Here is a 14,098-nt window from a genome sequence, read left to right as displayed (position 1 = left end):
AAAGTAACTTTTCCAAGCTCTGACTAACGGTCGGACTCAGTATATGGCCGCTTCCTGTGTTCCTATGAGACATGGCCTGCTGCTGCCTCCTGACAAACACAGAGGCACATATGAAAAGGCAGGTCTCTGTCTCTCCGTCTAACACAGCTGGGGGACTTTTGCTGAAATATAACAAGGCAAATTCCTTAATAGAAACAAAAAGGTCTTTAAATTGAGATATTTTGCAAAGCTGTGTTGAAATTTTATGACTAAATAATGAGCTACTCTTGAAATTCAACAGCAAGTACAAAACCTTGCTTGTTATTTTTAGACATCTTTGGAAGACTTCCTTGTGTCGACAGGCTTCTTCAGCTGGATGCATATTTATGTTATTGACCAGTTCCTTCTGAATTTTTTGCTTTCCTATTTTTCTTATGATTGATTTTATATTTGCTGTATACCACTTAGATGTATTTTATATGAGTTAGCGGTATATAAACATTTTTCTAAATGACATGTGGAATGAGTACATCATATAATCTCTTGAACTCTTGTTTTATGTACTTATTTTATTTATAAAAATATTTGTATGCCACTAATTATAAAATCAAAATGGTTTACATCATATCTGTATAGACACACAATAAAACTATGTAAACATTTAAAAATAGGAAATGTTGGGAATTGGCATATTTGAATCTGTAAAATTTAGAGAAAAACAAAATATGAATCACATGATCAGACTGATTGCTTAACATAACTTAAATATAACTGGCTCTGTTAAAAAGATCTTGGAAACTCCCTGTCTTACTAGATATACACTGTTTGCCATTCTGTCACTACTTTTAACTTCCCTCCTGTCCATCAGTAGCTCCAATTAAATGCATAAATGCATGGCTGGACTCAGTATAAGGATCATAAGGCATGATCTTCTAGGGATTGGCTGAATTGCACAGTATAAAATAAAGAGGAAAATACATCCGTGAAACATTTTGATGGTTATCATGGTGTATGCGCTGAACGTTAACTCAAGATGGATTCTCAGCAGGAATAAGGGCCTCGCCCCTTGCAGATGAATGAAAGGCAAGAATCTTTGAACCTCACCATGCTGTCATTGAATGCAGATACCATTAACGATTTGCTAAAGAAAGAAGCCCCGCGTATCTCCTTCTGCTCAGAGCACTACCTAACAGAGGATTCTGCATGACTGCTGGGAGGGAACACTGACAGGATAGGCAGCTTCACTCCTAGAAAGGGCACCAACAGAGTGATGTGCACATGTGGATATTAATCCCAGCCTCTTAGAACCACTCCCACCAGCTCCCTCCCCTAACCTGAGCTGCTGATGCGTGAAAGGGGGACACAGAAAGCAACATAAAATCCAGCTGTGGACTACATCTGGCATGTGGGCCAGGGACTCTCCATCCCCACTATAAAATTCACACTCCCTCAGTTTCTTCTTTTGAAGTCTCTGTAATCCTTGCTGCAGCTGCTAAGCAATGGGAACTTCCTTCCAACAATTGCAGGATCACAGGGCTCTGCAGACATTACAATGAATAAATGAGTGTAATGTGTGTGTGTGTTACACAGGGTGATGTTCAACTGTGTTCACTTCTGCCCTCCATACTTTTAGTTGATGTCTGCCTAGAGCAGGAGTGACAGACATGTGCTCTCCATATATTGAATGAATGAATGTTTTTATTCACTCCATATATTGATGGACTACAGCTCCCATCATGCATAGACGTTTCTCTCCATCTACTGGAAACCCTTTCCCTCCCCTCCACTTCACTGGAATCCTGCACAGGACTTACCAGATTGCCACAAATGGATACAAACCATCCCTAAGATCAAAAGTACCAAATGACAATTACTACTTTAATTTTTTTTTTAAAGATGTTTTGTTTTTGAGATGTTTTTAAGATGGTTTGACCTTTGTTTGCCACCCTGGGATCCTTCTGGAAGGGCAGGATATAAGTTTAATAAATATATAATAAACTAAAATCTAACAGCAGCAGCAGCTCTGGAAGCGGCTTCCTCTATCAATATGATCCATGGGGCCAGTTTATATAATCAAAATGGCAAGCTTTTCTTTAGAAGCAACATGTTAATAATTTTTTTTGTTTTAAATCTCATCCTGAGTTGCCATGCATTTAGATGGCTAAATCAGGAAACACCAATCTTATCCCTTTTCCAGCATCAATTAACTATTTCCACAAGCCTCACCTGGCCCCCATTTTTCAAAATTCCTGTGCAGACACTTCATACCTTTCCCCCACAGCTGAGATTGATGGCCATCTTTGGAGAGTTCACATTTCAAAAGATCACTCATGTGACTATAAGCTCCTCAGTGCTTTGAGGCCTTCTTGAGAGGTCAGTGCCACAGTGAGACCAACTATCAGAGGTCTCCTTGCTATGTTCCCATGTACGCGGCGTCAACACTGAGGAGATGAAAGGGGGAGCAAAGACCACAGCAGGAAATGGCTCCACTGGGTAGAAGAGACTGATTGTTGTGTTCTGATGGGCGAGAGTAAGGGAAAGTGCCCTTGGACGCCAAGGGAAATTTTGGGAACTATGGAATAAGTGGGCTCATTTTGTGAATAATGCACAAAATGTACGGTTGGGCAATATATTTTTAGAACCAACAAAAATGTCCCATAATTATGACAAGATTTCAAGTTCTCTAAAAACACTCCATCAGGCAAGATGTTACACAAAACAGAGGGTGGTGATGATGGGTTATTTTAAAAAAAATTAGGTTGGATGTTATAGGTGTGGGACAGACCCAAGTTACAAGGCACTTAATTGATCAGAAATGAGGACCAGTCATCGCTTCTTCATCCTAGAATCCTAGGGGTGTAACCTGGTATCTGTAGTACCTGGGAGGGACATATTCAGCCTGCAATCTCCATCTTGGAGCAACGTTTACCAGCTGACCTCATGGCTATAACAACATCCAGCCTAATTTTTGTACTTTTAATATGTTCCTTGCCCCCACTTCTCACAGTGTAACATCTTGCCCATTGAAGCTTGCCACAATTTTGTGACATTTTAGTTGGTCCTGATACGGTATTGCCCAGCTGTGCATTTTAGAGTTTTGGATGTAAATCTGGTAACACCAGAGCCCACATCCCATGCTGTGAATCCTGAGGAGACCTTCCCCCAGACTCTCGATGACTGCACTACAATCTACTCGGTGGAACAGGAGAGCCCTGAAATTTCACTAAGACAGTGTCTATAGCTTGAAATCCCATTGCTGATGGCTGTAGAAATGGGCACTGTCTTGGACAGATGCAGCACAGAAAGGGTGGGGCTTCCCTCTTGACTATCCAGCCCAGACTATAAAGTTCTACCAGATGCCCCATGGCTCCATGGAGACTTGTGTATTTTCTGCCTCGGCTGCAGGACTACTAACCATGGTCCTGAACCAGCAACTTTGTTCTTATCCAAGGTTGTGACCTTGCCTTACCTTCCCATCTGTTCCAGAATCCTAGGTTTAATTATCTCCACCTTGCTTCGGCCATCACCATCCCTTGCTGGTGAACATCACCATGGATAAGGACAGCTGCATCATAGACTCATCGGACCAAAAAGTGGGAATAAAAATATGTAATAAATACATTTATTATGCATATACAAGAAGAGCAATCCACCTCCTGGCCAAGAATGCTTTTAACCTCAGTATAAATTATACCTCATATCTCCACATGCTGCATTGGTACATTGGCAGCTATTAGAGGAAAAAAGCAATGGCAAGTTTTACTGTCTTTTGCATACCAGGCTGTTAAAACGCCCAGGAATATGGCACTAGCCTGCTTTTGGCACAGTTTTCCGGAGGTATTTACAAGCTTCCTGAATGGATTTTGATATTAACAGTATCTTCTTTGCACCCACCCACACTCCACAGCTGCAGGCATCCTTTATTCCAGTATGCTGTCCTCAGTCTCACAACATATCCAATTCCAAGCAGTGGATACAGTTAAGCTGTTTAATGTTGACAATTGTTTAAGACTATGAAAAACAGTTTTTTTCTTCTGTCATTCATTAAGGAAAAAGATGTTACCTTTTTTTGTATTTTCACAAGTTGCCTCCTGCAATGTTTGACCTTTAGTTGTCAATCCACACTGCACAGAAATATGGTCTCAAATCTTACTTTATAAAAACCAATAATAAATGCAGAACTCCTTGAGTGCTACCATCGACTTTTAAAACAATATCAAAGAGCTTTACACAAACAAGTGTGACCACACAGTATCACCCCAGGAGGAGTTTAACTTGCACATTTTAATTAATATATAACCATTTGTATGAACACAAGTTACTAGGTCATACCTGATGGCCATATAAAACCTCACAGTAGAAACCTCTAGGCAAAGGCAAAAAGAGATTAAAAGAAATCAAAGGTGGACATATTGTCTTGCCTAAAATAAAGGAAGATGTGAGTATCAATTATTTTTAGTCAAGAAAACAATCAGCCAATTAGGTTGCACTTCACTTAGAGTCTCTCCATGACCAGCATGTATTTATTATATTGGACATTCCCTCCAAGTTTAATAGCACTTATGGCCTCACTCACTCTTGATATGGTTCATTCCCCTGTGAAACTGGATCTTTGTGTATGGGAAGGGGTCAGGATGAGGATGAAAAGCTCCTCAGACCTCATCAATAAAGTATGAAATCTGTTTTTATATGCTCTAAAAAACCCCAAGGAAGATTATTTGAGAATTCTGGAATTACCACTAGGAATGGGATAAAAAGTAAGCAGTAAAAAAAAGGTTTTGACACTTCAAATCCTATAGTGAAGCTTCAGTAATTTCAAAACATGTTGAAATCATTATGGTTGGACATAGTTCCTTTCCAAACACAAAATGCTAAAACTGGGAAAATAAGTGTTAAAATTAACACACAAGCAGCTGGATTGCATACATGCTCACATAGGTTTAAAGAAGTTCACTGGGCTTCTCAGGCGATTGTGCATAAGTGGGTATGAGGCAGCCACCACCACTTCCCAAAACACTCACAACAATTATTTTTCCTCGCGAAAGAATTACAGGCACAAAATACTGTCCTATATATGCTGAGAAAGTGCAATACCCACACAAGTGAAACACAACTTTAAATTTACGACTGGTTTATGAAGCTGAGTTTCTCCACGAGATCAGAAAAATGAGCATGAATTGGGCTACACGCATACAAAACCCATGATTGCACTTTTTACATCAGCAGCAATCAATGGGTTTGGACATGGCTATCCCTCCCCTCCCTGCTTACCTACTTCACACAATTTATTTGTGCAGAGAAATAATTGGGCAGAAACTGTATACGGGTGCACATTGAATAACGTGGAATGCACCACAGAGGCTTGTCTTGCATCTCATCTTTCAGTCACACACACCTTTCCATTAAAGACTTCCAAAGCATGTAAGACAGTTTTGGTTTGATATGATGTATTTATATTTACATGGTACATTTTTAAAGCAATAGCTACAATGATCATACATATTAGAAACAATAAAAAAGAAGTTAAGAACTAAAATATACATCATACACTTGTATATATATTCTTTACACAGAGGTAAAAAGGCTTATAAAAATCAATACAACAGAGTTTTAAACTTTTAGTATACAGATACATAATGGAAGTTTGCTTCAGGCACTTAAATTTGTTAATGTGAGCAATAGCTTGAAAAAAATGTTCCAACTGGGAAAAAAACAACCACCACCTTTTGCTTAATGGGTTGTTACCACAGATACAAAAATAAAATCTGAATAATTTCTCAGCTGATTAATGTCAGTACTGAAAAGCCGACAGAGGAAAAACACCACAGACCATTCTACTGCAGTGTGGAGATCAATGGGAAATATTTACAAAAATTGTCCCACTCCCACGCCCCCATTTCTACCCTTGTGCCCATTTTGCTGCTCCCGTCACAAAAATGAAAAAACACCCACAATTCCTCCCCCCAAAACTCACGCGGAGAGAGAGGAACAAAGGAAGAGAGAAGAACAAACATGAAACAATTCAACATGGATTAAAACAAAACCAGCAAGGAGAAGAAAAGAGGAAATTTACAGAAGAGGACACACATCAAGGCTTGGAGTATGTCTGCTTTAGCTAAATAAATAGGGGCACTTGAACTCAGAGGCTTGACAATCTGTAAGATCTCTTCTGTAGTGTTGTGCTTTATAGAGGGGAAAGACCTTACAGAAATTCAGAAAAGTGGAACAACTTGCAAACAAAACAAGTTGTACCATCACTTTTTATATATTTATTTTGAGGCTGGCTTGATGTTTGGTAGTCACCCTTTAGAGATTTGTCATTTGCTATCAGGCACAAAATATTTATTCTTCCCATGAATTCACCAAAATTAAAAAAAAACCCACAAAGAACTTCCCTTACCATTTAGCATTCTATTTTTACAAATGCAAAACCTAACAATTGCTATAACATTGAAGTCTATATTATACATGTGTATGTATGTTACAGACAAATCCCAAATCTTGAATACCAAAATATGAGCTAGAGAGATAATGGAGCCGATCTACCCATTATGTAGAATTCTGTACTGTATCACAGCAGGATGCAGTTGGGAGAATTGTATTTTTTATAGCTATTAAACTAGCACACCAGGAAAAAGGTAATGCTAAATCTCTGATCTGCTAGCTTGCTACAAAGCAGGGAGTATGTTTTTTTAACATAGGGGAAATTATGTACAACTCCCTACCTGAAATGGTACAGTTTAGAATTCTACCATTTTATTCAGCATTATGTGTAGGTGATTAGGTCTGGGGCCATCCTTACATTACCTTGAAACATGGAAATTACTGCAATATTCTCTTTTCTGTCCTTCAGAGGTAATATGAGAAGCCGCAAGTCATCTGGGAGGAGCCCACAATGCAGCTGGGGTAATTTTGGCATGGGGAGGAGTTCACACACAGGTTCCTCCCACATGGCGAATGTACCTTTGTGGTATGCAGAAAGGGGCTATCCTCCAGCTGCTTCCATGCTGCCAAGGCAATGTGAAAAGGAGCCTGTTGAAGTTCTTAGGAATGTGCAAGTTTTACCACAGACACCCACATGCATGCCAAACATTCTCCCCTTTGTTTCCAAGACTGCTCCTGAAGGTCCCCTGAGTTTCACAAGAGTGGTTTGTCCGGTGGCAGAGTGGGTAGGGTGCAAGGTCCATGTTTGGAAACAGGCTTCAAGCGCTGCTCGCCACAAGGCCCTTGGATCCCAGCCCACGAGTTTCTGGATAGGCCCATTGCATACGGCAACGAACCTAGGTGGGCAGTCGTAACAAAACCCAGAAAAGCAATCAAATTAAATCATGAAGTCAGTGCCTGAGTATAACCAAATCTGCTCAAGCTCCAGGATTCGACCGTAACGCCACACACTGTTGCATATGTAGTTAAATGTGATAAAAGCTATGACGACTCCCAGAAGGAGCTGGTGGCCCATTTTACACAGAAAGAGTGGCAAGCATGTCACTATTCATCCCTATTTGGCAAAAATAAAATTCAGTTCCTTTTCCTTTAAGACTCATGTCAACGTGCAAGAACGAGGGCGGGAGGGGGCAAGGGCATGTACTCACTGGCAGTGATCTGCAAAAAGAAATTATGGCAGGAACAGGAGTGCCAGTCCTCACAAGCCAGTGCCTAGCTGCATCGGAATATTCAGATTGTACTATGCTATATTATAGCTAAACTGCTCTACATTATTCCTTTGAATAAAATTTTTGCCATTCCACGTCATATATTAGAAAAATATTATTTCCCTAGCTAATTACAAGCCTTGTACATAAGACATGGCTTTAAAGAAACAAAAACAAACATCAAATCCACACGGAATTAAAGTACGGTTTCACCCTGCTGTACGTATTTCACAACTAAATAAAAAGAAACCTGTCAAAAGACACAGATCCTGCAAAGCACGTATGGTTTATGCACTATCAAGTTCTACTGCTATCAATTGCCTTTCAATGTTAGGGCGCCTACTGATTTTGATAGGGCCTGTCTCTAACTTAGGGAAGGGCTGGAAAAATATTTCAATATTCCTAGCATCTAGTTTCAAGGCACCAAGGTCACCAGGTGCCTGGGATTTATCCAGCTCTGGCCTAAGGGATGTCTGCTCTAGGTTCTCTGCAGATCCCAAATATGCTGGTTCAGTGCATTTGAAAGCAGAAAGCCACAAGGCCCTCGGCTGACCCCAGGTTGATCCTGTAGTCTGCACAGCAGACAGAACTGTGGGGTCAGATCAGGCCACTCAATGGAAAACCCTGTAAACACCATAGTACATTTTTCCTCGATACTTTCTGCTTCCTATCTGTGCATTAAATCACTGAACTGGAAACATGGGAAGTTGTAATGTGGTCATGAATCCACCAAAAATTATTCATGTGCACAGTGCAAGCACACCTACTTTGCAGGTCCAAAGGCTTGGGGAATGGAAGAGACCTGCTGTCCAGATGGGAACAATCCTTGTCAGTTAGTCAATTTCACCAATGTACATTAAATAAAGTGGAAGCAGAGGGCTGGAGTGCACAGCCACACTAAAAACTTTCTTGAAACCGATACCCACCACCACCTCTCTAGAATAAGTTTGAAGAATCCCCCTGAATTTGACTAGCTTAATAAGTTTCGTCAGGCTTCTCTGGAGAAGAATGCTTCTCAATTTAATAAATGCATTTAAAAAAAAATTATATTCCTTCTGATGGGAATTGAACTATACAAAGAACCCATGCTCCTGCCTTCATCTGTGTGATTGTCAACTGGATCCACTTCCACATCTGACAGTGTCAGATGTCGGCAGTGCTGTTTTTTCCCCTCTGTTAAAAACTTTTCCCTCATGGGAAGTGACCCCATGAGGAGAAGTTTCAAAACACCCTCGCCTGTTCAAAAGGCCTCCAAGGCAGACAGAGGCAGGCAAAACAGAAATAAAAACAAACTGAGACAAACACCTCCTTGCACTAGAGGCTTCTCTGTATTTCTAGGTTGGTCTGGGACCTCTGAAAAGCACAGAGCCCTGAATCCATTCCCAAAATGCTCCTGCCCTGGATTCTGGTGGGAGCAGAATTTTCACCCATCCTTAGTACACAGATTGTAGACATGGTTTTAAAAAACAAATAAAAAAATGTTCCCTCTTATGCATTTCAAGGTACACCACATGAGTGTACATGTGAATTTACTAACATGATATCCCCCTTTGTTTCAAATAGAAACACTATAGGTTAGAGTGTATTTCCAAAGTGAAGAACATCAACACTCAAGTGATATTTTCCAATGTTACTTTGAGGAGAAAGACTTAAGGTGGTAGTGGGGGGGAAAGAAGAGAAGACACTTAAAGTTTCCCTTTCACTGTTGGGTCTGGAACAAGAGTTTGCAGAGTCACAAATATTATAGGTGATACTAAGGCTCATTTCCCACATTTCACTTCAATGGTTGGTGATCAGAGAAATCATTCAAAGCAACTGTCAAAAGAAATGATGGACTCGAAATCTCACAATAAAGATTGTCAGCAATACTGTGTCATGGTACACATTTCTTATTAACACATCTTCTATACACACACACACACACAAACACACTCAGTCACTGGCTGCAAGCTGAACACACTTTAAAGTGGGATTTCATTCTATTACACCATATTTCCACATGTGCCAGTAGCTTGCTAAATACAGATACAGCCATGAGATCTGAAGTCCACGTCACTCAACCGTTCACATCTCAATTTCCTTTGGGGGCAGGGTAGGGAGGAGGGAAGGTATAACCATGTACAAGACATTCTGCTTGATTACAGATCAATAATAGAAAAGTCTTTTATGCTGCACATTAGTCTGTTAGAACTCGGTGAGCAATCGATGCATAGCAGCTGAATGGGAGGGAGAGCCAGCTGGTTTCCGAATTCCGTCGTGCTCCCTGGGCTGTGTGAAGATGTACGTAAAATTTGAGAATGCTCCAGACCAAGAAGCCCCGTAGCTAAAGGGGAAACGTAAAGTCCTTCACAAGCTTTGAGTGATGTCATCCAGCTGCTTTATGTTTTCCGCCGCAGCACCTGCACATAACCCCACAGTGATAACAAGCCCGGAGGGGCAAGTAACAGCACATACAAGGGGCAATAAAAGACAAGGCGATAAGGGCCAACCACCGGAGGCAAAACTTTTCATCACTGGTATCACAAGAACAAGGGTCTGTATAGTCTCCTTCTGGATCGGACATACAGTGATAGAGCATACTGTCCGCACACCACATACAGCTGACTCGGCGGATACAGGTTCTTACTCTGTCTGGAGCATCCTGACACTGACCCCGCCTGTTTTCCTCATGATTGAACATGTCTCTGCAATAGACACACCGTGACCTCTCCCCATCTTCCTTTCGCCGCCGCGATTTGCACCTGGCAGGCTGAGTCTTTACCACAGCACCCTTGATGTCTTCACCCAGATCAAAGTCAGAGTTGCCTACGTAGGGGTAATTGTAATCATGTTTTGAGGCCTCAGTTTTGGCAAATCGCACATACGAGTCCCCATCATCCGGATCAATGTACTTCCCCCGCATAGGGGTGTGACGGTAGTCCTCATAACCCGTTACCCAGATCTTTTCCCGTGGATTAATCCGTACAATTTCCTCATCATCATCTGGGAAGCTAACGTGCCGATATGCTCGTGGGATTGACTGTTGGACAAGCATTTTAAAAAAGCACATTTCAAAAGCTGATAATACATGGCACATTTAAAATATTGCATAATCTGATATATACACACACTCTCTCTATACAAATATGTATAAAACACAAAGATCCAATTATCCAAATTATTGTGGCACGTATAGCTGAAAGTTCATACACTGAAGAATACCAGGTCAAAAGCATCTCATCCATCTATAAGATCTTCCAACTGGATACAGGGAAGGATAGCAACATGACCAAGGTGGTACAGCCACCTGTAGTTCACATGGCTACAGTAACTATAGAGAGCGTCTCCACACCTGGTGGACATTCTTGCCGGCTGTTGTCAGCTGTAATTCTTGCTGATGTTTCTTCACATTATTTAATCCCAGAAACATGCAGGAAAAATAGTATTGGGGCAGAGGATGGGAAGAAGCTAGCTTTTATGTGCGAGCCCTCCCTAGGAACTTTAAATCACAGGGATTAATTTAAGGCTGTTTTGGCTATGGGCATATGCCGACCTAACAAGAGACCATGCCAAGCAAGCATACTTATCAAAAGAACTCCCTCCTCAAGTCTCGGTTTCTATGAGAAATGCATACATGGAGAATTAGGCATACCCATCTTTCTGAAAACTAACAGACGAGTGACAGCAACAAGACCACTGTTCTGAAGTTGAGGGAAAAAGAATAAAAAAGGGCTCACTTGTTCTAGATGGTACTGGTCAGGACTAAACTGGTCATGAATGTGTCCCCGGGTGCAAATTCTGTGATGCTCACAGGATGGAGGAGATGCTAGTGTTCGCAAAGGCTGCTCCCTCTTCTGAGAAGAATTAGAAGAGCTGTCTGTAGCATTCTGTTAGTAACATAAATGAGAAAAAGTGAAGCTAAGTAATACAGCCCACCAACAATCCAAAGATTTTCTTTAGTCAGGCAATGGGGCATATACCCCACCATCATATTGCCGCATTATAAACATCTTTAGAAACACCCATATTTTAAAAACAACAACCAGTTTTAAGAACTAGTTGTCTAAAAATATATCTGGGACAGCTGGGCAGTTCCCTATGTTTTGGTCCCTCAATTTAGCATCACTTTGTTTTATACTAACAACAACAAAGTCTTGTGGCACTTGAAAGACTTGCAAAGTTATTATATCACTTTCATGGCCTAGAGTCCACACCATCAGATGCGTGCAACACAGACTAAGAAGCCTACCCCTCTGGAAATTGTTTTACAATGTGCATAATCTCACAGATATAATAAGCAAAGTTGTGCAAATGTTCCTCATGCTGGAACTTGTGACCCTGTGGAAAACAACTTCCTTGTGTCAAGCCCTCTCCTCCTTCTGCCCTGTAACGCTTAGGATCACTTTTGCCATATTGTCACATCATGTTGGCGGCTCCTGGTAGAAACAGGAAAACTTATCATGTGATGACTTCACAACACAAGGTTAAGGGATCATAAAATGTAATAAGACAGAAAGAAAAATGGACTTAACTAATTTTAAGCTGCTTCCTTATAATATAGAATCCAGGAAGTCAACCTTTCCTCCCCACCTACACCCACTGAAATTGATCCTGGCATGTCACAGGGAAGAACAGTCCCTGTGTAGCATCTGTAACCCAACTTCTTCCCAGTGGCTTAAACCAGTGCTATAACCTCACAGTAACCAGCTCAGGCCAAGAGACTAGCTGTTGGCACATGTTATTTGTGTGTAGGACATAACCAAATACAGACTGGATCAGGTCTCCTTTCTTTAAGAACTACACATTGCAGTTCTAAGGTCAATTGTGGGAACAACTGTGATCCCACGGAAAATTGTACAGTGTATCTTTCATATTTGGCCCTGGAACCAAAAACTGAACTTAAAGGTTCCCCTGTCCAGGGACTACTCTCCAAGCTCAGGGTTAGCTATTGACAGGCTTTTGAAATTGAGCATGAACAACCTACCCCAACACACACATAAAGTAAAAAGGGTGGCACGTGTATATTTTTAGCCATGTTTTCATCTAAAATACATGTAAACTGGGTCTGAACAACACTTGTGCGCATCTTAAAAGTGTAACAGGGTTAGAAATACATGTACACACCCATATTTGATGCCCTGTATTCATTTTGATGCTGTGTGATTATTTGTGTACAAGGACTGGCTTGTAAGAATAGACCTGTATTTCAAGTAGTTATGTGACAAGAGATGAAGATAAGATGTTACACTAACAAAAGTAAACCATGGAATCAACATTAGCATATCTGTGGCTGCAGCTTACGTGCAAGCTTTTAATCTCCACACAGGTCCCCTCCAGGTAAATGAGCATCCTTACCTATGTCAGAGCAGAGAAACATATTGCTATAAACTAGGATCAACTGCTTCAATTGCCCCTGTCTGGTTAGTAGGACCCAGTATCTATGGAATACTCTACAAGTATATCATACATAAATTCACTGGCTGTTACCTTCCTATCTTTCTTTTGCAAAAGGAGAAACTGGAGATCAATAAATGTTACAACACTTTTACATAATGCAAGACATATTTTGGAAGAATATTTTGGAAGTTTTACTTGCATCAGCTGTTGAGTTCTATTTTGGGGGCAGATTCCCGTTAAAGTAAGTGTAGATGGTCATAACTGCAAATAAGTGACCCCATCTGACTTCTTAAAATATCGTTTCTGTCTGCTCTGAGAAGTCTCTGCCTCCAATAACCTTCTTTTCAACTCTTAAGCATAAGCTCATGAATGCGCAGCTGAAGACAGGGGGAATGTTTAAAAGCTGTAAATAGCAAAGTATGAATGCAAAGCATGCCAATCTGCATGAAATATTTTAACACAAATTTTGAACTCAAATACTTCTATTTTAGACAAATATAATATTGCACCTGTCATCTTACTCATTCTTGTACATAAATCTGGCAGGATGGACATCTGTTCCTGGAAAACATTTTCTTTCCTTTGTCTTCCAGGCTGCTCCCTACCTTGCTTCAAAACCTTTTTCTGTTTTAATTTTAACAGTGGCAAGAGTATGATCCTATCCTATGTATGCCAGTGATTTTTGTCACTGAAACAGGGAGACATGCCACTTTAAGCAGCCTCTGCCTGGTAGGCACCTAGGATATAAAGAATGCAAATTAAAAGCCACAGCGCACCTTTAAAAAATACCCTCAATAGGTCGTCTCCAATGTCTGTCGTACTCAGAGAAGACTCATTTAAATTAATGGATATGACTAACCTAGGACCATGGTCTGCCAACAGAGATTCAGCAAGCACCTTCTGTTCTGATTTTTAAACGCCTGCCGGAAGTTTTTCTATGCCACTAGGCTTATGCAGGCAGTTGAGTCAATATCTTTCTGCAACTGATCTCTGATTTAAATTTTTTAAACGGTTTTATTCTGTGTTTATGTATGTGGTAAAACAGAGTTTGTGAGCTCTGCCTGAAAAGTGGCATATAAATGTTAAATGAA

The 14,098-nt window shown here is 40.7% G+C and overlaps 1 protein-coding gene across 3 annotated transcripts in view; it reads right to left on the bottom strand.

Moving 5' to 3' along the window:
- Positions 1–4,938: 4,938 nt before the first annotated feature.
- The window catches only part of SPRED2 (sprouty related EVH1 domain containing 2), an 88,272-nt gene continuing 79,112 nt past the window's right edge, over positions 4,939–14,098 (bottom strand). For all 3 annotated transcript variants that reach the window (XM_061622231.1, XM_061622232.1, XM_061622233.1), the window contains 2 exons: positions 11,348–11,497; positions 4,939–10,650 (listed from right to left, as the gene is read on the bottom strand). In XM_061622231.1, coding sequence (XP_061478215.1) covers positions 9,997–10,650; positions 11,348–11,497 — 804 coding nt within the window. In that variant the 3' untranslated portion in view covers positions 4,939–9,996. The remainder of the gene's footprint in view (positions 10,651–11,347; positions 11,498–14,098) is intronic.

This window comes from Rhineura floridana, chromosome 4 (assembly GCF_030035675.1).
Source record: "Rhineura floridana isolate rRhiFlo1 chromosome 4, rRhiFlo1.hap2, whole genome shotgun sequence".
Classification (NCBI taxonomy): domain Eukaryota; kingdom Metazoa; phylum Chordata; class Lepidosauria; order Squamata; family Rhineuridae; genus Rhineura; species Rhineura floridana.
Note: the sequence above shows the minus strand (reverse complement) of the source record. Positions and strands in the feature narration are given on the sequence as shown.